The 25,759-nt window shown below is 42.5% G+C and overlaps 1 protein-coding gene across 15 annotated transcripts in view; it reads right to left on the bottom strand.

The window, feature by feature from the left end:
* TNRC6C (trinucleotide repeat containing adaptor 6C) overlaps nucleotides 1-25,759 on the bottom strand; it is a 610,512-nt gene that overhangs the window by 150,273 nt on the left and 434,480 nt on the right. For 13 of the 15 annotated variants that reach the window (XM_039501295.1, XM_039501293.1, XM_039501297.1 and 10 more), the window contains one exon: nucleotides 16,924-16,945. In XM_039501295.1, coding sequence (XP_039357229.1) covers nucleotides 16,924-16,945 — 22 coding nt within the window. Of the gene's footprint in view, nucleotides 1-15,382; nucleotides 15,443-15,511; nucleotides 15,634-16,923; nucleotides 16,946-25,759 lie in introns of those variants that run through there. The other 2 variants (XM_039501301.1, XM_039501304.1) reach the window with 2 other exon arrangements.

Below are 25,759 nucleotides of genomic sequence, written 5' to 3'. Positions count from 1 at the left end.
AACTAAAATGATTAGGGGGTTTGGAACTGGTCCCATATGAGGAGAGATTAAAGAGGCTAGGACTTTTCAGCTTGGAAAAGAGGAGACTAAGGGGGGATATGATAGAGGTATATAAAATCATGAGTGATGTGGAGAAAGTGAATACGGAAAAGTTATTTACTTGTTCCCATAATATAAGAACTAGGGGCCACCAAATAAAATTAATGGGCAGCAGGTTTAAAACAAATAAAAGGAAGTTCTTCACACAGCGCACAGTCAACGCATGGAACTCCTTGCCTGAGGAAGTTGTGAAGGCTAGGACTATAACAGTGTTTAAAAGAGAACTGGATAATTAATGGAGATTAAGTCCGTTAATGGCTATTAGCCAGGATGGGTAAGGAATGGTGTCCCTAGCCTCTGTTTGTCAGAGGGTGGTGATGGACGGCAGGAGAGAGATCACTTGATCATTACCTGTTAGGTTCACTCCCTCTGGGGCACCTGGCATTGACCACTGTCAGTAGACAGGATACTGGGCTGCATGGACGTTTGGTCTGACCCAGTACGGCAATTCTTATGTTCTTATTTATGTAGATCCTTTCTTTTTATGGCTTACATTGATGTGCTCCACAGCATAATAGCGGGAACCTAAGCTTTAAGTCATCAGTGTAGTATGTGTTTAAGTATACACTGCCTTGTCCAAACCAGACTTTTATAATATGATTTTTACTATGTGTTAGAATATGTTAGTACCATATTTTTAAATCCTGGTCTAGATAAAGCCTGTGGGGCTTCAGCTGGGCTAGACAATGGAGAGAAGTGCAGGGAGAAGAGCAAATCAATCACCTATTATTTGCAGAGAACAGCTGTGCATTATTAGAGCAATGGTTCCCTCTGTGCCATAAGGGTGGGTCAGCCTCAGTATTTACAGTCTACACATATCTACATTTCCTCTCCTAAAAGCCTCCCCATAGTTAGATTATAATAATCTTAATTAATAATGGCTGCTATTTACCAGAGTGCAGAACACTTGAATGTTACAGAAGAATGCTTTAATTTAAAAAAAAAAATCTTTCAGAAGAACCTATTCATCAAGTACATATAAAATAATAAGTTTATACAATTATAGTAAATTCTAGCAAGCTGTGTAGATCAATAGCCATATTCTAAAAAGCAGTGCCATAAAAAAAAATCCAATAATGTGGAAGTACACACAGTATGTGATAAAAATGTACGTGCTCACCACATCATCCAATTTTGCAGCACTTTACTCCAGTTAAACAGGAAGCAACCCTCATTTCTTATCAGAGTTGGGAAATACTCTATCAGCTCTTAAAACCATTTTTAGTCACACAACTCAGCAGTAGTGGCCAATGAAATATTTATTAAATATTCAGCTTGCTATAATAAACAGTGGCTGATGCCTCAGAAAATATGAGACACACAAGGAGGGTGAGGTAATCTCTTTTATTGCACTGACTTCTGTTGGTGAAAGAAAGACGCTTTCGAGCAACACAGAGCTTTTCTGTAACTGAGAAATGCTTACGTTTCTCATCTCTTCTGAAGAATTTAGAGAGTTGAATCCTTTTTTTTAATTGAAATATGAGTGTAAATTGTGAATGGAGCACTAACACTGGACCAGTAACTTCAGAAGAAGCCACATATCTTTCAAAGCACCTCCTCTGGTTGGAAAGTATGTTTGTTTATTCTGGAGGAGTTTTGTGCTTCAAGTCATAAATGAAAACATTTAGCTGCACTTGAGGCCCTTATGTGATATTTAATTGACAACACACTACATACACCCACCCACAGGAGACCTTTTTTTCTGCTTCTTAATCTCTCTTTCCTGAGGCTGCGGCAGAAAATGGTCACTAAGGTATGCAGAAATTGGGCACATTTTACAGCAAACAACAAGGGCACACACAAAATATTTGATCGAGCTAATTATGCATTACACTATACACTATGAAACAATGCAGTGGGTTTTGCATTGTATTAGAGAATTAACTGAATAGCTTTGTTTTGTTCAGAAAAAAAGAAACTTAATATATCATTATAGGATTCTAAAATGGAATAAGTGACCCTGGATAATCTAACCTTTTAATTGACTATATAAGTAAAGCTCCTTGGTCAGATTATTCCATCCTACATTTACTTAGAACAGTTACCTTCCCTTCAAAAACACCAATACCCAAATATAAAGCAGTATAAAAACAAGACCTCAAATACACTGAGAGGTATCAATTGCACACTTCTTCTATACCCAGAGTCTGGCCATATAACAATTTCCTTTCCTTTCCTCTCCTCTCCCTCCAGAAGAGTGATGGAAACATGTCTCATTGCTACAGCAACTGACTGCTAACAACAAAGTTCACAGACAGGAAGTAAAGTGAAAGTTAAAGTCACCGCACTGTTAAAGCAGAATACAGTTTCCCCTGCAGTAATATGACTCATATCCAAGGTCCATTTTATCAGTTTCTTTCATATTTGTCACTGGCCTCAGTATTTTTTAACATTTCTGCACATCAAAATGCAACATCTACTCTACTCAATTCACTCAATGTTATCGTTTATAGCACTATCTTTGTACTGTTTTTCAGCACATTGCCTTTTTCTCTCAGTCACAGTATATGAGGTAACCAACTACAGTAGAACCTCAGTTACAAACACTTTAGGAAAGGAGGTTGTTCATAACTCTGAACAAAACATTATGGTCGTTCTTTCCAAAGTTTACAACTGACCTTAAAACAGTTTTGAAACTTTACAGAACTTTTACAGAAGAAAAGTACTGCTTTTAGCCATCTTAATTTAAATGAAAAACACAGTTTCCTTACCTGGTCAAATCTTTTTTTTTTTTTCTTTTTTTTTTTTAAACTTTCCCTTTTCTTTTTAGTAGTTTATATTTAACACAGTACTTTACTGTATTTGCTTTTTTCCTCTCTCTCTCTCTCTCCCTCGTCTCTGCTGCTGCCTGATTGCATACTTTCAGTTCCAAATGAGGGCGTGTGGTTGACCGATCAGTTTGTAACTCTGGTGCTCATAACTCTGAGGTTCTACTGTAGTTCCAATATTAATCTTTGTGGTACCAATTAATCTTCTCACTTCTTCAGCACTGTTCAATCAACCCTTTGAAATGTTATAAAATACTGCAAAAAATATTCTTTTTTAAAATCAAAGTCCATAATTTCCATGTTCAATTTTGACCTTTCTTTAAAAAAAAAGTTCAGCAAGATTTGCTCCTTTCATGAATTTATGTTGATTTTATACAATTTAAGGTATTTCCATTAGTCTGTCAATGGCTAGTGGTTTCCACATCTAAGGGTGAATGTAACAGAGTGAACTGTCACCAGACAGAAACCAAAAAATACAAGTCCTCTGAGAAGCAGCCATAGATATTGATCTACCCTAGGAAATTAGAACTAGTGTTTGGTCCAGATCGCTTTAATTAACCTCTAATCCCTGCAAAGGCTACTGGGAGTGGGAAGGGTCTGGGTCCCATATAGGTCAGGCTGAGCTCATTCGAAGGGCGCATGAACTCCAGGAAGTGTGCTGCTGCTTCCTGAAACAGGCCCTAGTGAAACCATGGAGACCGACAAGTAAACCAGGAAGACTAGAGGAAAGTCCAAGAGCACAGCAGAACAGAGTACTGGAGAACAAAGCAGACCCGTGGAAAGGAAGGCACTTAAGAGAGTTTGGGCACAGGCTGACGCCTGCCTCCCTATAAAGACCTGAACTCTGAGTTCCCTAAAGAAAGAGAGACTTCAATTGCATTTGAGAAACACAGAGGTGCAGAAATCCCAGGATCTGGGTCTAAAAGTTAAATGGGTGGTGTAAAACTCTAGTTAAATACCAATACAGAACCAAATAAGAACTGTTATATTCTCTGCCCTCCCCCTCGCCCCACACAACCCCCCTTTTTTTATGCTGGTCAGGTAATCTCGTCTATCAGTAAATTAGCATTATTTCTTAAGAGGCCTCATCTCATTCAATGACCTCTAGTTTTTTTGAAAACCTCTTTCTCAACTATTTGTATAATTTTACATTCATTCTGAACTTCTACTGGTTTTAAAACAGTATTTGAAGACTAAACAGTCTGATTTTCCAGTCCACTTTACAGGATGTTTTCTATCCTATTCCTCTTTTTTGACTTGTAGTCTTCCTTTCTTCACACTATATAAATTTTAAAATATATTTATTGTTACAGTAAAACACATATATAGTTTAACCTCTGAATGTTCTCCTGGCCTCCTGTTTTCTCACTTTCTTCCCATTGATTGCTTCCTGCCTAGTGCCAAAATATCTGGTAGCAGAACAAATTTATTTTTTTGTTTCACTTTAGTTCCTATCACAAATCTGATTATGTTTTCTCACTAGTACTTAAAATTCTCTATCATTACATTTTCAGTTCGCAAGTGTTACTCAAAACTTGGACTTTTTCTAGTTCACTTATTCATATAGTTAAGGCAGCAGCTGTTCAGTATGAAGTCCACAAATGTACTGTTTTCCATTTTGAGCAAGGAACATGATCCCCATGGAGGAGAAAGCTTCCATCACTACAGTAGTAAATACACTAACACACACTTGTAATCTGTTCTCACATTGTTCCTCAACACACACCCCAAAATATCAGCTTGGTCCCTACATTTTATTTTAGTAGTTTTCTTTCAAGCCTCTATCTGACTTAAAAGTTTATATAACTCTTGCACAATTGCTTTGTCTATACTCACTCAGATATGGCACAAACACCAGATCAGTATGGAAACCTATACTTATATCTGAATTGTCAGGATGTAGAAAAAGGACAGTTAACCGTTCCGTAGCTGGTGTTCTTTGAGATGTGTTGCTCCTGTCTATTCCACAGTAGGTTTGCGTGCTCACCATGTGCACCGGTGCCGGAAGTTTTTCCCTTAGCAGTACCCGTACTGGGGGAGCACCGCGGCGACCCCTGGAGTAGCGCCTGAATATCACGCTATAAGGGGAGCCATGGGCTCCACCCACCCTCGGTTCCTTCTTGCTGGACAACTCCGACAGAGGCAATAAAGAGTTGAGAGGATTTCCGGAACTGATTAGTCCGATCCAGATAAAAATCCAGCACTTTACGCACATCGAGCGTGTGGAGGCAGTGTTCCTTGTTGGAGGAATGGGGCTTAAGACAGAGCACGGGGAGAAAGATGCTCTGCTCCATATGGAAGGCGGAGTCCACCTTCGGGAAGAATGCCGGGTGTGGGCGAAGCTGGACTTTATCCCTATGGAAGACCATATAGGGGGGCTCCGAGGTCAAGGCCCTAAGTTCCAAGACCCGCCGGGCCGACGAGATCACCACAAGGAAGGCCACCTTCCACAAGAGGTGAGACCAGGAACACGTGGGCAAGGGCTCAAAGGGGGGCCCAATGAGTCGGGAAAAAAAACAGGTTTAGGTACCATTGCAGCACGGGAGGCCTAGCGTATGGAAATGAACGGTCAAGGCCCTTCAGGAAGCGGGAGGTCATCGAGTGGGAGAAGGCAAGTGGCCTTGCACCGGCGGGTGAAAGGCAGATATGGCCGCCAGGTGCACCCTGGGCCCTAAGGGATAAGAGGTAGTCAAGGATAATCTGGAGAGGTGTGGTGAAGGGAGAGACTCCCCGCTCACTCGCCCACCTGGAGAACCTGGACCACTTCGCCACGTACGTCCGATGCGTGGACAGCTTCCTGCTTTCCAGGAGGACTCGCCTTACCTGCTCCAAACACCTATTCTCCTCCTCATTCAGCCACGGAGGTAGCCCGAGGGGAGCCTCTGGCATGACATCCAGATGAGCGGGAGCTGGAACGAGAATGCTGATGTCTGTCCCCTCAAGAGCAGCTCCGGTATCCACGCCTAGCAGATAAGCATTCCCAGTGCCTCACTCGGTGCCTACGCTCGCTGGCAGGTGGCATAGGAGGTCCTCGCGACTCCCGTCCCAACGGCGGCCCAGATGGTCTAGCCGGTGTCAAGGGTGGCCGGGAGCTGTCAGAAGAGCAGCCGCTGCGTGCCGAACGGTGCAGGGAGTGATCCTCAGAGCGGGAACTGTGGCTGCTCGGGGCGGTCTGGTGGGCACCCAAAGGGGGTGTCAAAGTTAGACTCAGGACTCACAGTTTGTCAGACCACTCTGTTTTATTAGCACAGCACTTCTGCTAATAACACCCAGATAATGTGAGCCCCATGCAAAACACAAACTATCTTATTTATAAAAATAAAAGGATGAGAACTTAACAAGATAACAAAGGGAGCAGAATCAGATAAGTTTACCTGGGTTAGGCATGCATATTTTATTCCCTTACTAACTACTACCCATCTTCTGTTAATGTTTTGCCATTAGCACCATTGTTTATGCCTAATGTTTCTTTTCCTGGCACCTGTATTTCAACATTTCTTATTTCTGCTTAAAGGTACATACAACATTTCTTTAATCCATTCTTATTTTTACAATATAATTTATTCTACTTTCACAGGGGTTTGCCCCGTTTGCGAGATCGGGACAGGCAGAGACATAACATCCTTTGCAGCCTGCACCACCTCTGGCGTCGACAGCATCTGTACCGGTGGGGATGCCTGGGCCAACGGTACCAGGCTGCTCCACTCCACGCGAGTCGGAGCCATTGAGCCCAGGGGGGATCGAGGGCTGCCCAGCGCGGGACCAGCCTCCCCCTTATCCTTATCGCAGCACTGTTGCGAGGCCGGGCCCTTCCCTTGCTTTCTGGAGGGAGAGTGGCGCTGACTGGTCGAAGGGGCCTCACTACATACCGACGACACAGCGGCCGGCGCTGAGTCCGATCTGCGTACCGGCTTCGGGGTCAGCGCCGACTCCATCAGGAGAGCTCGAAGTCTAAAGTCTCTCGCCTTCTTGGTCCTTGGCTTGAACGACCTGCAGATCTTGCAATGGTCGCTGATGTGAGTCTCACCCAGGCAGCGAAGACTCAGTGTGAGGGTCCTCCTGGGCATAGAACGGCGACAGGAGTCACACAACTTGAAGCCTGGGGCACGGGGCATGCCCTGAGCCCACTCTAGCAACTGAGGGACGATCCACAAACGGTACCACTAAGGTCAAGAAGAAGCGCTGCAACAGAGCTGGAGCACTAAAGTTCCGACTACCTTCACTGGCAGCAAGAAGGAACTGAGTGTGGGGGGAGCCCGTGGCTCCCCTTATAGTGCGATATTCAGGCGCTACTCCAGGGGTTGCCACGGTGCTCCCCCAATACGGGCACTGCTAAGGGAAAAACTTCCGGCACCGGTGCACGTGGCGAGCATGCACACATACTGTGGAATACACAGGAGCACTCACTCAAAGAAGAACAGTAAGACACTTCTACACTTCTCAGTTCCTCTGGCTCTCTAGAATCACATACCATGGAAGCTAAAGGAAACACTTGTTGCACACTGAAGGAACATTGCTCTCTTTTCAACATAACATCTACCTAGTTATACAGCACTCATCACTGTAGTATCTGAGCATTTTACAAGAGTTACAAAAACCAGTAAGTATAAAATCTCTGATTTGGTTTCTTGCTCTCCTCTTCCTAGGCATACCTGTTGCATCTAGTGTTTGGGGGTTTTTTTGGGGGGGGGTGTTTATTCAAGATTGAGGCAGTGCTTCTCTAGTATGATGGCAGGAAAAATGATCTACCAAATCAGTACATATTTCAGACTTTTCTTCCTAAATCTCACTAACTCTCTTTCAATTGCGGTGATGGGAGTACTGTCATCACCATCCCATTCAATAAAAAAAATACAGAAACTGGCTGAAGAACATATAGGAGGGTCTTGGAACCCATAATTCTCATGTAAAAATAAACTGTATATGTATTTTTGAAGGATTGAGGATGCATGGAATTTTAGCTGTATAACTAATTATTGCAGAAACAGAGTATGGGTGTATTGGGGGGATGGATCAAACATAGCAAGAAAAGGACTGACAACAATACTTTTACGGAAGAAGTGGACACTAATTTCCCTTTTTTCTATCACAGTAGTACAGGACATCTATGTAGGAAAGCAAGGGGCAGAATCAAGAAATCAGTAGAGAAATACATCTCTAAATTTGAAAAAGAAACAAAAACAAACAAAAGTCTAGATGAGAAAACAGTGTCACAAGCTACTTAGGAAACTGATATTAAACTTGACATTTTCGAGCAATTAAAAAAGAAATAGCTATCACAACAGTACCTTCACATACAAGAAAGCTGCAGGCATTATGTTCCACTCTTACCACAAATCAATAGGCATTAAATTACAATGTGAAAAAGAAACCTAATTAGTTACAATGACAACAGAAGACAGTTGGCATTGAATTATGATGTGAAAGATTCATTAGTGTGCCGCAGAACAGTAAAACCTTTTGACACAGTGCAAAAGGCCAATAGTGAGTCAAAGCAGCTGATACCTCATGGAAAATTGGAAAACATTCCATTTAGAGACAATTTGGTCTAATTCTTTTTTAGTACAAGCAATTTTTGCATGTAATAAGGATCTTTAAAAGCTTAACTCCTGCTGCTTATTCCTCACCTGAACTCAATCTTCTTGAATGATTTATTTCCACAGTAACTATTTAAGATGTTATAGATGATTTCAAGTGGATAATAAGCAACAGAAACAGAGCTCTAAACCAAAGATCCTGTTTTCATAAAAAAGTTTTTCCCATATAAGAAGTCAGGACAGAAGAATACAGTTCACATATACGAAGTTAAGCAGTCTGTAGGGTATACTCATCAAACTTTCCCCATCAAATATGAGCAAGTCTACACATCTCAGGACTCTGGGTTACTCAGATGAAACTTAAATAATTCTGCTGGGATAATATGCAAAACAGTTCAAATCGCAAGTTGTCTTGTCAGCCCGTCCCCAATCTTGGTCCTTCTGAAGGCCCCACCTCTTGGAAGTCTGGTTTTTTTTTAGAAGCTGTCAGGTTGATCCCCAGATTCTACAGGAGCCCAGGCCTGGAAGGTATATGACAATTCATGTGTCAAGCAGAATTTTTTTCCCCTCCGCAGAAAATACATTCTGCCAGAAAGATGCTGCAGTTACTCAGTTCACCCACCAGGGGATGCTGTGATGCCAGAGCAGAGAGCAGTTGCTCCTGGACAGGAGCAGCCCCAGCTGCAGATAGGGAATAGAAAGAGGTTGCCTTCCTCACAGTACCCTGCCCATGGGACTGGGTCAGGAGGAATGGGGACATCAGACAGCGTGGGGCACATGGGGCTCCTGGGGGTTCACAGACTGGGGTTCAAAAATGCTAGTGGGGGGACAGACTGGGGTGGGGGCTGAATGGGAGTGGGTATGCAGGGACACATGGGGATGGGGAGGGGAGTGCAGGAACACATGGGGATGGGAGTGGCTGAGTGCAGGGCTCCTGGGGGCAGGGGGATGCAAGGATACATGGGGGGGAGGGGTGGCTGAGTGGGGGTGCAAGGACACATGGGCACAGGGGCAGATGTGCCTGAATGAGAGGCTAGGGATCAGCCAGGCTTTGCATGGTGGAGGTTCCCGAACAATCCCTCCCTGCCCCCCAATAACCCTCTGTTCCATACTTCTCCCACCCACACCCAACAACCCTCCAAGTTCACACCCAGGCTGCTTCTCAGCAATTACTTCCCTCTCCTTCAGCTCCTCCATTACTCCTGACTCCCCCAAGCCTTTGCTCTGCTTCTGAGGGTTGCAGGAAATAGTTTCTGTATTGTAGTTTAAATGAATTATTACTCAGAGTTCTGTATTAATATACCTAGTAAGAAATCTATTTGTCAAGAAACATTTCCTGAATCTTTTTTGTCTGCATTGTTGCAGACACAGTTGCTGACAGGTATTTTGAAGCAAATTACCAAAATAACTGAAACTGGCATAATTATATTGTGTTATTTTGACAAATAAAACATGCCAAATTTTGCAGATTTTTAAAATACTATGCGCAGAATTTTTAATTTTTGGCACAGAATTCCCCCACGAGTAAAGGTAGAAGGACTGGATAGGAAAAATGCACAGAATGCTTAATATTGCAGGGGAGAGGCATTATCTGGACCTTCTTTCCTGGCTTCTTGTTGGAGTAAGTTTCCTTTATCTTCCCTGGTCTGTCATTCTGGAGCTCTGCTGAGACCTGGAAGAAACATAATGCCTCAAGAGAAGCCCCATCTTCCAGTGATACAAGAACAACTGGTGAAGCCTGCCTGCGTGTTGGGAGAAGAAAATGGATGAGAAACTCCTGCATACAGTTTGCCTGACACATGGAGACTCACTCATTCATCCAGCTAAGTGGCAGCCACAGAGTCTGTCATTTCCCACCATCTTTATCGACAGGTTTTGGCTGACACAGTAAGATGCAGTACGCCAAGAGATATAAATATGCTTCACACAACACAGTGTATCACTTCACTCAACATTCTTGTAGCAGTTTTCCATGACAAGTGTTGACACTGGACTATGATACATTTCAATTGACTAACTTGTGACCAAAAGCCATACTGAAATGCTAAAACATATTCCAAGATTGGCATTAAAATGACATTGAATGACAAATGGTTTGCAAAAGCAAAGCAAATAGTAAGTTATGTTAGCCTAGGATTTTCAGAGTCCCATACTGTCTACCAACAACACCATCAGCAGATTCCATTACAAATATCCTATTGGTAGATATACTTTCCTCATGCATGTATGTGATATTAGAAACTGCAATGAATTCGCCTGTGGTTTTGGTTTGCTGCCTACAGATTTCAGCAATTACAGCTACACAGCCTGAATACTCCATTAACCCTTACTTTCCACGCGTAGAAACGCATCTCTATTGAATACCAGGAATGGCAGAGATACAGGCAAAGGAAGAGGCTATATCAAATATCGCCACTGAGACTGTGGCTGAAGGGAAACCGAGACACTCATATTACTAAGGATATTTGCTACTCTGCCTGCAATTACAGCTACTAGGTAATGTACTTTTTCCATTCTCGCTTGCCTGGAAAATTAATGACATACTACAACGATTGCGGACCATTTGAATAGACTAGTTTTGATGTTTATTCACCAAAAACGTTTGAAGTTGAAAGAAAATATAACTGATTGTTTTGCAAGACTGTCAGGATGTCAGTGCTTTTAGAAACCATTGGATACCATGCAAGGCATTGTTCCATAAAAATGGTGCTAATCTGCATAATATTAATTTGTATAATAGTTAATGGCCTACAGGTCCTATACCTATTGCGAAATTCTAGTATTACTGTTGGACGAATGCATATCAGGGCTTTCCTAAAACTAGCACTTGGTTTGGGACTTGGCTTAATCACAAAGACAGTTCACAGAAGAGGCTGCCATGGCAGCTGAAGTCATATAGGATGCTCAAGTTAACATTATCTAGCTTTAAAAAATCACTTGAAAACAAGCATGGTATGGTATCCTCAGCAGAGAAGCCTGTTTCTGTAGTGACCTCCCCGAAGTGACTTGCCTTCAATTAAGGGAGAGATTAAAATATTGAGTGCAAGCATTTCTCAAGAGCCACAAATACTAGGAGACATTTTTTAAAAAGAGAAGAATCATAGAAATGTAGGCATAGAAGGCACCTTGAGAAGTCATCTAGTCTGGCCCCCTATTCTGAGGCAGGACCACGTGTATCTAGACCAGGGGTCCCCAACGCGGTACCCACGGGCGCCATGGCGCCCGCTGGGGCATCTATGTGTGCCGCCTACTGGCTGCCATACAAGCAGCTGCCGAAATGGCATTGAGAAGGAGCAACATCAAGAAGCGTCGCCGCCAAAATGATGCAGATTTTCAGCAACATTTTGGCGGCAACACCTCTTGATGACGCTACTTCTCGGCAGCATTTCGGCAGCGATGCTTCTTGGCGTTGCCGCTTCTCGGCGGCATTTTGGCGGCTGCTTGTCCGGTGGCCACGCTCCTTGGCGGCTAGTCGTCCGGCGCCCAACACACGGAAAGGTTGGGGACCACTGATCTAGACCATCCCTGACAGGTGTTTGTCTAACCTGTTCTTAAATGAAGGGGACTACACTACATCCCTTGGTAACCTATTCCAGTACTAACTATTCTTATAGTTAGAAAGAATTTCCTAATATCTAGCCTAAACCTCCCTTGCTGCAGATTAACCCCATTACTTCTTGTCCTACATTCAGTGGACATGGAGAAATAATTGATCACAGTCCTCTAACATATTTGAAGACTTATCAGGTCTCCCTTCAATCTTTTCTCCAAAAGAAACATGCCATGTTTTAATCTTTCCTCATAGGTCATATTTTCTAAGCTTCTTATTTTTGTTACTCTCCTCTGGACTCCAATTTGACCATGTCTTTCTTAAAACGTGGTGCCCAAAACTGGACACAGTACTCTAGCTGAGGCCTCACGACAATTACATTTCATGTCTTACATATGACACTCTTATTAATATGCCCCAGAATATTAGCCCTTTTTGCAACTGCATAACATTGTTGATCATATTCAAGTCATGATTCGCTATAACTCCTCAGATCTTTTTCAGCTGTACTACTGCCTAGCCTGTGCTCCCCCGCCCCTCATTTTTGTGCATTTGATTTTTCCTTCCTAGGTGTAGTACCTTGCCTTTGCCATTACTGAATTTCATCTTTGATTTCAGACCAGTTCGCCAAATTGTCACGGTCATTTTGAATTCCAAAATGCCAGCCAGCACTCCCAGCTTCATATCATTCACAAATTTTATAAGCACACTCTCCACTCCGTTTCCCAAGTCATTAGTGAAAATATTGACTAGTACCAGACCCTATCAGACCACACTAGATACATCTTCAGTTTGACAGCAGGTAGTTTGCCCTCTGAAGAGTAATGCCTAAAGGGAGTCTCTAAAGTGTCTCAAGGACAGTAGTAACACCTTACGGTCTGCCATGTCTCTATCTAAGGAGGGTCTAAGCAGGTAAAGCTTTTGAAAGCATTAACTTTTTAATTCTGGTGTGTCATCTAGACAACTACACTAATAACTTTCAAGAGTCACACCATGTTCTGGACTGTTCTGTGAAGGACACTTTCTGCATCATATGGATGTCTTCTAAGACATTTTCTTGAGTTCTTGATTTGCTAATGGCAAATTAACAGACTAGAAAAGTAAGTCACTTGCCGCCTTGGTCAGTTCTGTGGTGTTTCTTGACGCTATATCACGGATTTATTCTCCTCTGCCCAGTTTCGGTGGGAGAAACTTCCTTCACCTTTCCGGGGTGAACTACATCTGATCAACTGCTACTTTGGTAGGGCAAGAAGGTGCCTAAATATTCAAAGCACTCTTCTGTTCCCATCAGAACAAGCAATTGAACAGGAAGAAATGGTATAGAACAACTTTGCCTATGTAATCACAACAGCAATTTGAACGTCTTATTCTTTCTTGGTTTACTCCTGTCATTTAAGTCAGAGAAAATTAAACAGCTGCTGCTAATACGATGTTTGTAAGTAAAAGGAGTCTTAGCAAGATGGAAAAAGTCCCTGAAGATGCCAAAAGATGTAGGTAGTGTTAAGCGCTGGTGTTTTTAACTGCCACTGAAGAAGGTGCAACACATCTCGTAGGAAGTAGTGTGGGGAGAACACAGAAATAGTTATCAGCTACAATCTTTTTGATACTGACATTCAGTTTTGTGTGTTTACAAAGCTAAGTAATTCAAGGTTCAACTGTGTTAATATTTTCTTTTTTCTCAATATATGACGTCTCAGACAGTGGCTTTTAAACATATAATACACAACTGTTTGATGAATGAATTAAAAGGGAAAGAAAGAATATAGGGAAGAATGCTACCATAAGAACCAAGATAAAATAATATTTTACACTGAATTTTTCTTCTAATTTGTCCTGCATTTCTGGGGTCCGCACCCTTTCTATTTCCATCCAGAACACTGTTTTGAAGACCCACTTTATTCCACAACTATGTCTCCCCTATCCAGATTACCACATAGGATGAAATACAAGCATCTCTTCACATTCAAGGCAACTGCAAATCTGTAACTGCCTACATCTCAACCTTCATCATCTCCTACAGATCATGCCACACTTCCTGGTCCACCCAAACCTGTCTTCCAATAGCTCCTTTCTCATTTACCCACCCATACTAGTGGCTGCATTCTTGATGCCCCACACTATCAGAATGTCCAAAAATCATAGATCTAGCAGGGGAAAATCAATAATTACAAATATCAAAAATATGAAGTTTTATTTAAATTAAATGCAGATCTATTTTTAAAAAAGCAACCTATTTAATTTTAAACTTTTAAACTGACAATCTATTTTTAAAGCCAAAAAATTATAATCTATTAAAATCATTTTAATTTAATACAAAAAAACCAAGATTAAGCAGTACGTTTGCTGTCAAATTTTAAAGGAAGTCACAACACTGAACTGGTGGAAGTCACTGGCTAAACACATGGAACCAAAATTTGTTGATGTGCTAAACCAGCTTTTGATAGCATCAGCCTCTTCTGCATGTGCAGAGATAATATTTTCTTTATTTCAGTTTATTCAGCTAGTTCAGTTCAATGACTAGTTCAGTAAAAGAAGAAATCGATTGGGAGCTCAAAAAGCATGACGGCTTGTATTCTGCCTTCAATTTATGACTGAAAACTAGATATGAAAGGATGAGATAGACTAGTTCTAAAATCTTGAAGGACACGGTGACTAAAAACTATCAGTAACTGCATTAATTACAGACAATACTGCCTTTAATATATCAGCTAGTATTATGTGCAAAACATGTTTTGTGGGGGAAAAAATGAGTATCCAGACTTTTAAGGTAGCTTTATTTAATAAAATTAAAATACTATTTGTGCATTTGTTTGAATTTCCATCTAAACAGACTTGCATCACAAGAAACAAATTAATCAATTTAAGAAATGTATCATTCATCATTTTCTAATATTAAAAATGTCAAAATTAAGAATCTGAATACATGCAAGATACACTATATAAGGTCTTAAATAAATGTATATAGACATAGTATACCCTGATTAGCAAAAAGAAGCCCCGGATTTTGGGTAAGGATATGTTTAGTTGCAAATCAACATGTTTTATTAACCAATAAGAATCAACCTTTGTTCAGAAAATAACTGAAAAGTACAAATCCAAAAAACAATTAAACAATTCTTGCTTACCGATTCAAATCTGCATTAAAATTGGTGATTTAATCAAATTGCATTGATTTAAATCAATCCACCCTGACTCAAGTGCTTTACTCTTGGAAAACAAACTTGGTCCACTGTGTATTCTACTTACAATGACAGAACCCCATTATATTCCCTTCACAGTATTTGTTTATGGAGGTACTGTATCCACTCGTGACTATTCTCTAACTTCATTGGGACAAAATTCTGGCCTGCTGTAGAGCTTTGTGAACACCTATTATTATTATTATACTGGAAGTCACTTTCCTTATTATTTTGCTTTTCTGAAGATACCTTGCAGGATTTTCACTCCTGAGGCTTGTGCTACAAGGCTTTTGACATAAACAGTGGGAGTCCAGAAAGGTATCTTGAAGGAAACAGAATTACAATGCAATTAATTTCTCCATCTCTAAAGATACTTACTGAGCAAGGATTCTCAGTCTACCACAGGACTCTACCAGGAACCACAGCGACGAAAGAAGCAGCTGGGATCAGTGGCCTGGTGCCTGCCCCAGTGCGTAGGGCTGAGGGTGGTACAACCACACCAGATATTTCTCCAACTCCTCCAGAAAAAGGTGCATATTAGTGCTTCTGAACTAGTGGTAACACAACAGCCACAAGGTCTCCCAAATCACATAAGAACAGGACCTGAGCAGAAGGCAAGGAGGGCTGCATGTGGGTTGAATAGCCAAAATGAAGAAGTGCATTCCCGTGTGAAGTTTCTTCACTGATTATGCTCAAGAATGCTCTAATTGGAAGGTTCCAAGGCGAGCAGAGGTAGGAGTCCTGGCTGTTAAGCATTTGCAGGAAGGTAGCTCATTACACAAGTCCCATTGCCTCTGCCCAATAGTCTTAAATCTTGAGAGTTCTTGCAACAAGCACAAGATCCAAAACTGATGAATGATGCAAAAATTATATCTTTAAAGGGAAAATATTAATTTTAAATCTATTCAAAGTAATTAAGGAGATAAATGATTTTTCTAGTTAAATCAACCAAGAGACAGCTTCAGAAAGTCTTAATGCATGATAAACAGTTTAAAATTATCCTACTCCATTTTCATTAGATGACCACTAAAAATTTGAAGGAAAAAAAAAAATCACATTTGCCTCCACATTAGGCTCCCTAAGTTCTAGGAGACAGGTATATCTCCAATTATTGGGGAAGAGGCAGAGCAATAGCGATAGCTCAGTGGTTTGAGCATTGGCCTGCTAAACCCAGGGTTATGAGTTCAATCCTTGAGGAGGCCACTTAGGGATCTGATGCAAAACTCAGTAATTGGTCCTGCTAGTGAATGCAGGGGGCTGGACTCAATGACCTTTCAAGGTCCCTTCCAGTTCTAGGAGATTGGTATATCTCCAATTATTATTATTAAGTTATACTACTACTAAACAGAGCAACATATGTTCTGATTTTGTAGTTGATAGTGATCAAGTCATACATCTAAACCATAGGCTAGATGCCTTTTATAGTTTAAAAAAATAGCAAATACACCCACAGGAAGTATACCAAAGACAACCCCCATAAGTCTGTGGAAAATACACTAGAAAATGTCCTAAAAAACCCCCACCTATCTCATAGAACTGGAAGGGACCCCAAAAGGTCATCAAATCCAGCCCCCTGCCTTCACTAGCACAACCAAGTACTGATTTTGCCCCAGATCCTTAAGTGGCTCCCTCAAGGATTGAACACACAACCCTGGGTTTAACAGGCCAATACTCAAACCACTGAGCTATCCCTCCCCTCACTGAGCATATTTTATGGTAAAATCAGAAATGCATTATAAACAAACTCAAACATCAAATATTTCACAAAAAGAGAATAAGTATTAGTTTACCTTTGGTTTTTTGTTCAGCAGCCTGAAAGAAAAAAAAGTCAGAAATATTGGTCAGTATTAGACACTTTTTATTGCAGTTATATCAAGGATATAGGACTGTACCCTTGATCCTTTAAAATTTCCTCTCTTGGAGAAAAAATCATTGAACACTGAGTTCCTGCTTCAGGAGAAACCTGGTAATATCTTACTAGGACTACAGTACTGTGACACAACTTTCTTTCTACTTTAAATTTAACCCTATTTAGGTATGCTCTTAGTGACCTGAAGTTAGCATCACTAACTTTGTTATGAAGGTTAACATCAAAGCTGTATCCCAGTTGATATTTACTTCAAATTTAGTAAATAAGAGACTACAGATAACTCCCCAAAATAGCCATATAATTATTAATGGCAATATCTATAAAACTCAGAGGAGAAAATCTTTACATCGTTGTAGCATGAAAATAATTCAAAACCAAATGCAAAGCCTCCGCTGCAATATAGGATTTGAGAAATATGAAAGTCTGGATTTTTTGGGGTATTTTTTTTTTTAATTAAAGAGATAGATAATGTGTGAAGCTGACTTATCTAAATATTTGTTTGGGCTGAAGCGAATCAAAAAAGTCTGGAAGTCCCATTTTCAGAGATGAAGTACACAGCACAAGAAAGTAGCTTTTTCAAGGCAGCTTTGCCTCATTCTGAAAAGTTTGTACATAATAATGTTCACTGAACTATTATGGTGGGTAGCATAGTGTGCAGGAATGTTTGTACGCACATCTGTATTTATAGCAATTATAAATTCAATTAATATGTAGTATGCTAGCCAATTAATAAACTAAGAATCAAGAGATCAGTGCAATTTACCTTGCACACCCTTGACTGCCTTTTTATCTGTATTCTGCTCACTAATCCATCTAATCAGGACTACTTTCAACATTCCAAACCTCAGGACACCATTCAACCTGCCACTTCTAAAAATAAAATAGAAGTGCTGAAAAAAGCTTCTTTCCTCCCTTGAAGCCAATGACTGGCTGTACTCAGTCCCAGAAGAATGACTATTTACAGCCCAATTTAATGATCCAAAGTCCAAGAATGAGAGATACATACAATAGGGTGCTAGGTATCCCTCTTTCCAATAAGATACTTCACATGTTTCCATAAGATATTATGAAACCTTGGATCTTAAAAATGCAATATGATCTACAGGAAGGCTATTTTAGAGGTTTCTAATATACATTTCTCTTTCTTCTAGATGTCTGTGAAGTTGGACTCTTGGGAATTAAGTATTCTGGCTTTGCAAGTGGAGGATTAAAAAAAAAGTACCATTGTTTTTCTTATGTAAAAATACACAATACCATTAATGGTGAATGGGGTAATGAGGATTTATTGGCACTGCTCTGGGATTATCAACATATCCCATATTTTTGTTATTTATTATAGTATGAGTCTATCTAGAATACATGCCAAAAAACTATGCTACACTACCCATCATGGATATGTAATAATATTGTATTATAAAGGCAGCTATTAGAAATCCCTATATTTAGGATGATTAACACTTCCCATTATAAAAGATTCATAGAACTTTTCAGAAAAGGTTGCAACACTCCTGTTGTTTCCAGCAGATGTTCAACGTTTAGCAAAGAGAAAGCCACAAGGCCAGATAAATGCTTTTTCTTTGTCCCATTATATTCAATTCAGGTTTGTCAGATATAAAAACTTTTCAAAATCTCCATTTTCCTTCCACTGCTTGCATTCCTCAGGAAAAATGTGAGTAGTATTCCAAAATAGTAAATGTATATGAACATTCTAATTTAAATCTAGGCTCATACCAAAGCCAAAAAGCAGCAGCTTCACTTCACTCAGAATCCTGGGAGCAGACAGCCGCTGAGAGAGACAAAGACACACAGGATGGTCTCCTCTGCAGGAGACCTGCACCTGCAGCTCCAGGCTCTTTCCCCCTGCTTTATATGGGGAAGGAACTCCCCATATCTGGGAGAAGGGGAGAGAAACAGGCTGAGTTCCACCAAACACCTGTGAACTCAGTGACTCATTCCTTCCCCCAGGATAACACAACAGCAATCTCCTGCTACTAGCTGAAGGAAATAATCCTGTACCTGAAGCTGTGCTGAAGATTCAGGGTTCAAACACTGCCAGTGATGCATGGTGGGCATGTTATAGTAGCATGTAATTTATCTTTTTCTTTTTAAAATGCTTGGAAATTTTATTAAACAACCTGTTAAAAGAACCTTATTTAGGTTGCAAAGTCAAACACTCAATTTAGGAAATGACAGAATGTAGGTTGCCCAGGCAACCTTAAACCTCCTCCCTTTTGCATATGCATTGAGATACAGTTTTTAATTACATAACATTTTTTCCACAAGAGTCCTGTTTCTTTCAGTGCACAGGATGGACAGTGCTCACCAAAAGATTCAGTGTTGCGTAATAAGTAAGGTTGTTTGTAGGATTCCTGCCTCATTTGCCCTAGAAGTTGGAAGGGAATTGCAGGGAGAGAAACAATGGTCTTGTAATTAAGGGAGGTGATTGCACACAGAAGAAAAATCAGCTCAGTCCCTGCCTATGCCACAGTCATATATAAGTCTGAGTAAGTCACTATCCAAAATTTCATCATCGTGCAATTCCTCATTTTCTAGGTGCCCAACTTGATACTCACCTTGGGGCTGGAAATGCAGCAATACTGAGCAGTCACAATTGCAAATGAAGTCATTAGAACTGTGGATGCTTAGTACCTCTTGCAATACAATAGTGTGGTCAGAAGGAATGAGCACAGGCTAAGAACTCAGGACCCTCTGACTCCTAGTTCACTGATTCAGCTGTATGGCCTCATGCAAGTCTTTGTCTTAGGGTACATCTAGAATACAAAATTAATTCGAACTTATTCTATTTGAATTTTCTGAAGCGATTTTAAACATTCGGTGTTGTGTGTCTCCACTAAAGCATGTGAATTCGGCAGAGTGCGTCCACAGTAGCGACGCTAGCTTCGAATGTCAGAGCGGTGCACTGTGGAAAGCTATCCCACAGTTCCCACCGTCCCCACTGCCCATTGGAATTGTGGGTTAAGCTCCCAGTGAATGATGGGGCAAAAACATTCTTGCGGGTGTTTCTGGGTGTGTGCCATCACTCGCTCCTCCCTCCATGAAAGCTATGGCAGATGCCATACTGCCAGCAGACGGTGCAGTACGGTGCACCGCCTGTATCCTGGTTCTATGAATCCACCTCACAAGTCCTCTCATCTTTCTATCTACTCCTTTATCTAACCATTTCCCACTTTTTTTCAGCTACCATGAACCGAGCAGCACAGCTTCCGCTGCAAACTACTCTCCCGCTCTTGCATCGCTAGCTAATTTTTCCATGTTGTCTGTCCTGGGCTCCCATAGAAGCTATAGAAGGCAACAATTCCCCGCCGTTTTTCGGCCATCGTGACCTGAGCTGCACAGCTGCCGCCGGAAACTATGCTCTCTCGCTCTTGCAGCTCTAGCGAGCTTCCCGACTCCATGAAAGCTACAGAAGACAACCATTTACCGCCTTTTATCGGCCATCTTGAACCAAACAGGCCTCCTACATTTCGCGCCCTTTTCCCAGGATTACCCGTGCAGGCGCCATAGCGCAGCAATCATGGAGCCCGCTCAGATCTCCGCTGCAGTTTTGACCATTGTAAATACCTCACGCATTACCCAGCAGTATGTGCAGTACCTGCAAAACCGGGTGAGGAAGCGATGACAGTGCGATTACTATACTGATGAGGACATGGACACAGATGTTCCTAGAAGCACGGCATATAGCAACTGGGAGATCATGGTGGCATTGGGCCTGGTTCATGCCGTGGAATGCCGATTCTGGGCCCGGGAAACAAGCACAGACCGGTGGGACCACATAGTGTTGCAGGTCTGGGATGATTCCCAATGGCTGCGAAACTTTCGTATGCGTAGGGCCACTTTCATGGAACTTTGTGACTTGCTGTCCCCTGCCCTGAAGCGCAAAGACCCCAAAATGAGAGCAGCCCTCACAGTTGAGAAGCAAGGCGCCACAGCACTGTGGAAGCTTGCAACACTCGACAGCTACCGGGCAGTCGGGAATCAGTTTGGAGTGGGCAAATCTACTGTAGGGGCTGCTGTGCTGCAAGTAGCCAACGCAATCATTGACCAGCTGCTATCAAGGGTATTGACTTTGGGAAAATGTGCAGACCATTGTGGATGGCTTTAATGTGCTGGGGTTCCCTAACTGCGGCGGGGCAATAGACGGAACGCATATCCCTATCTTGGCCACGGCACACCGGGGCAGCCAGTACATAAACCGCAAGGGGTACTTTTCCATGGTGCTGCAAGCACTGGTGGATCACAAGGGATGTTTCACCGACATCAACGTGGGATGGCCAGGAAAGGTGCATGACGCTCGCATCTTGAGGAACTCTGGCCTGTTTGAACAGCTCCAGGAAGGGACTTGCTTCCCAGACCAGAAAATAACTGTTGGGAATGTTAAAATGCCTATAGTTATCCTCGGGGACCCAGCCTCCCTTTAATGCTATGGCTCATGAAGCTGTACACAGGCACCCTAGACAGTAGTAAGGAGCAGTTCAACTATAGGCTGAGCAAGTGCAGAATGGTGGTAGAATGTGCTTTTGGACATTTGAAAGCGCGCTGACGCAGTTTACTGACTTGGTTAGATCTCAACACAACCAATATTCCAATCGTAATTGCTGCTTGTTGTGTGCTCCTCAATATCTGTGAGAGTAAGGGGGAGACATTTATGGCGGGGTGGGAGGTTGAGGCAACTCGCCTGGCGGCCAATTTCGCACAGCCAGACAACAGGGCGATTAGAAAAGCGCAGCAGGGCGAGCTGCACATCAGAGAAGCTTTGAAAGACAGTTTCATGACTGGCCAGGGTACGGTGTGACAGTTGTGTTTGTTTCTCTTGAAGTTACCTGCTCCCTATATATATATATATATATATATATATATATATATATATATATATATATATATATATATACACACACACACACACACACACACACACACACACACACATGAAAGGAAATAAAGTCAAAATTGTTTAAAAACTGTTCTTTATTATTTGTTGCACATTGAGAAAAATCCAAAGGTAGACCTGAGGGGCGGGGCGATAACTGAGTTAGGGAGGTGGAGGAGGAGGGAAGGACAAGTCCAGAAAGTTTGCATATGCCAGCTTTCTACTGCTTGGGTGATCCTCTGAGGTTGTGTGTGGGTCCCCATAGCCTCCCCCCTCGTGTTCTTGGGCGTCTGGGTCAGGAGGCTATGGAACTTGGGGAGGAGTGAGGGCGGTTATACAGGGGCTGCAGTGGCAGTCTGTGGTCTTGCTGCCTTTCCTGCATTAGATCCACCATATAGCAGAGCATGTCAGTTTGCTCCCCCATGAGCTTGATCATAGCGTCCTGCCTGCTCTCATCGCACGCGTCTCTCCTCTCTTCGAGTTCCTGTAATGCTTTACGGGACTCCACAATTGTTTGCCTCCACCCATTCAGCTGGGCGCTATCACTGTGGGAGGACTGCATGAGCTTGGCGAACATGTCGTCCCGAGTTCGTTTTTTCCACCTTCTAATCAGGACCAGCCGCTGGGATGGAGTAGATAGGGGCCGCGTTGAAACATTTGCACCTGTGGGAGGAGAAAAAGGGAGAGTAGTATTTTAAAAGATACATTTCAGAGAACAAAGGGGACACTTTGGTGTGAGTAAGCCATCACACACGGCCGGGCAACAGAATTCAGCTTGCAGGCAGCCTAGGGGCATGCGGGGTTCTGCTTCTTCTACAGTCATTTGAATGCTTTCAAACTGCTGGGCCCCCTTTCCCATAGCAAGCAATGCCTGGTGGGTTTGCCATATAAAAGGAGGGCATGCAGGCTCTCTGGGATGATCACTTCACACAACATCCCCCACCCCGAGTGGCTCTGATGAGGCTCTGAGCAGGGATGAGCCCTTTAAACTAAACACGAACAGCCCAGCATGGCTGGGTTCCCCACCCCGCACACCCCCCGCGTGGCTCCGATCAGGCTCTCACTCACCAGGGTCATGGTCCGGGAGCCCACCTTGGGAATGGGGGGAGGCTCCAGCATTAAGAATAGTTCCTGGATGGGGGGGAAAACGGATTCCCAACTTGCCACCTGTGCACTGTCCTTCTCCTCCTCCTCTTTGTCCTCCAACGACTCTTCCTCCTCGCTCCATGCAACTCCCCCATTGTGTCCACAGACAGTGGTGGGGTAGTGGTGGTGTCACCTCCCCATAACTGCATGCAGCTCACGGCAGAAGCAGAATGTATGGGGCTGTGACCCAGAGTGTCCATTCGCCTCCCTGGCTTTTTGGTATGCTTGCCTGAGCTCCTTGATTTTTGTACAACACTGCTCTGTGTCCCTGGAGTAGCCCCTTTCTGTCATGGCCCTGGAGACTTTAGCGTACGTATTTGTGTTCTTTTTTTTGGAACGTAGTTCTGCCATAACAGACTCGTCTCCCCAACATGCGATGAGATTCGGTACCTCCCATTCAGACCATGCTGGAGCTCATCTGCCAATCCGGGATTGCGTGATCTCCTGTGATGGTGGACTCTGCATGGTTGCCTATGATGGTGGATTGTGTGGATGGTCATCTATGCTGACGGTGACCAAACAGGAAATGAAATTCAAAAGTTCCCGGGGCTTTTCCTGCCCACCTGGCTAGTGCATCAGAGTTGAGAGTGTTGTCCAGAGCAGTCACAAGGGAGCATTCTGGGATAGTTCCCGGAGGCCAATAACGTCAAATTGCGTCCACAATATCTTTAACCGGGAATTGCAATCTCAATTTAAGTGCTACTCCACTTGCCGAGGTGGAGTACAGAAATCAGATTAAAGAGCCCTTTAAATTGAAAAAAACGGTTTGGTGATGTGGATGGAATCTTTTTTTTTTTTCCCCCCCGAATTAACTCGGCTAATTCCGAAATAACAGACTAGTGTAGACCAGGCCTTAGCTTCCTCATCAGTAAAATGTGGATAAAACTTATCTTGAAGTAGAGAAAAATTCATTCATATTTGTAAAGTTTAGATATTATGATGAATCCCATAAAAGAGACCATGAGGAAATGAACAGTTCCACACTCACTGCAAACTTTGGATGCTGTACGCTAAAATTAAGGCAGGGGACGCTAATTGAGTTAGATGGATACAAATATTTACCAGTTACTTCATTCCTTGAGCGTCATTCAGCCTGTGCACTGAAAGAGGCAGGGTTCCTTCAGAAAAAACATTTTGTGATCATGTAATTAAAGTCTATCACAATGCATGGGCACAACAAAGCAGAATTAAAGTTGCATGTGTGACCTAAGCATTTACTAGCTTTCAAGACCTTGCTTCTGCAACCTGAATACTGTTTAATATAGTAGTTTTTATGTAATTAATAGATAAACAAATTCTACTGATGGTAAACACCCAAATTAATAATGAATTATAATACACATGATGGGATGGTTTCTGGTATGAGTATTAGTGGCATAACTTCTGAATAGGCACTACTCACACAAAGGTAAATGACTATAAACATGAGGTTTTAACAAGGATTTTATTTTTGAATGCCACTGCAGTAGCCGTTACCCAAGTACTGAAATATATTGTTCATCTATGTATCAAATAGTTAATATTTCCCCCCCTTTCATTTAAACTACATGGAAAGTTCCTGTAAAAATGCAGTATTTGTTATTCTGTTATTGAGTTTATACTAAACAGATTAAATATGTTTGAATAAGTGCTTATGTCATGTACTACTGCAATTTGGAGCTATGCATTTCAATTTAATTTTTTTAATGTTGATCAATTATTCACATTTTAAATGCAATTTATATATGGTCATTCTAGCAAAGTTTTAATAAGTTTTCCTAATATCTTGCCTCATTATCCAAGTGCAGCAGGGTGACCACCCGCTCCAGCCTGGAAGGGATTGGAAAAGCTCTGCAGAGGGCAAGGTAAAACCCTGGCTGATTGGGGGAAGTGGCTGCAGCTGGGGCCACGCCCCAAACTGAGCAACAGAGCCTTATAAGAAGGCCAGGGAAGCCAGGAGCAAAGAGTCTCTCTGTTTGTAGAGGGAGATGGGCTTGGCTTGGCTGCAGGGACCTGATCAGAGTACCTGAGTGAAACAGGGCTCGGGACAGGCTGAGGAGCTGGGGAGCTCTAGCCTGGAAAGCCCCACACTGCGGCCTAGCAGAAGGCCAAGGGGTACTAGGAGTTGCAGAGGGCAGCCCAGGGGTAGGCCAAGGCAGCAGGTCCAAACCCTCCTTGCCAGTGATGAGTAGGCTGATACTGCAGTCTGCCCCAGGCCGTGGGGCTAGATGAGTGGCATTAGCCTTATACTGAGGCAAGGTGGAGATAGTGGGTGAGGGTTCCCTGGGGAAGGGGAGACCCTGAGAGAAAGAGGTTACTACCAAGGGGTGTAGCACCCCAAATAAAGGGGCACTGGGTCCTGGGAGGGACACGGGGGGCACAGGACAAGTGGTTCACCGGCCTGCAGAGGGCACTCCGGAGCTGGAATGAGCTAATACCCAGAAGTCACCAGCAGGAGGTGCTGCAGTGGTGAGTCTGCTCATCTACACCAAGATACTCTCATGTTGCCCAAGTATTTCCTCCCATCAGGGCTCCTCTTGAACGTGTGCTTCTTAATGAAAGGGTATGGGCAGCCTAAAATAGGCTAATAAAAACCAAACATGTTATTTTCTAAACTTCTCAAGACATAAAAGCCATTGGTGCTATTTGCAGGATGCTACATGAGTTAGATTTAATCAATTAACTGATAACATATATATGGCCATAATTTTCAGCCGACCACTTAAATGGATATTGAATGAAA

The sequence above is a fragment of the Mauremys reevesii genome, linkage group 15, assembly GCF_016161935.1.
Source record: "Mauremys reevesii isolate NIE-2019 linkage group 15, ASM1616193v1, whole genome shotgun sequence".
NCBI classification, from domain to species: Eukaryota; Metazoa; Chordata; order Testudines; family Geoemydidae; genus Mauremys; species Mauremys reevesii.
The sequence above is the reverse complement of the archived record's forward strand: the minus strand, read 5'-3'. Positions and strand labels throughout refer to the sequence as shown.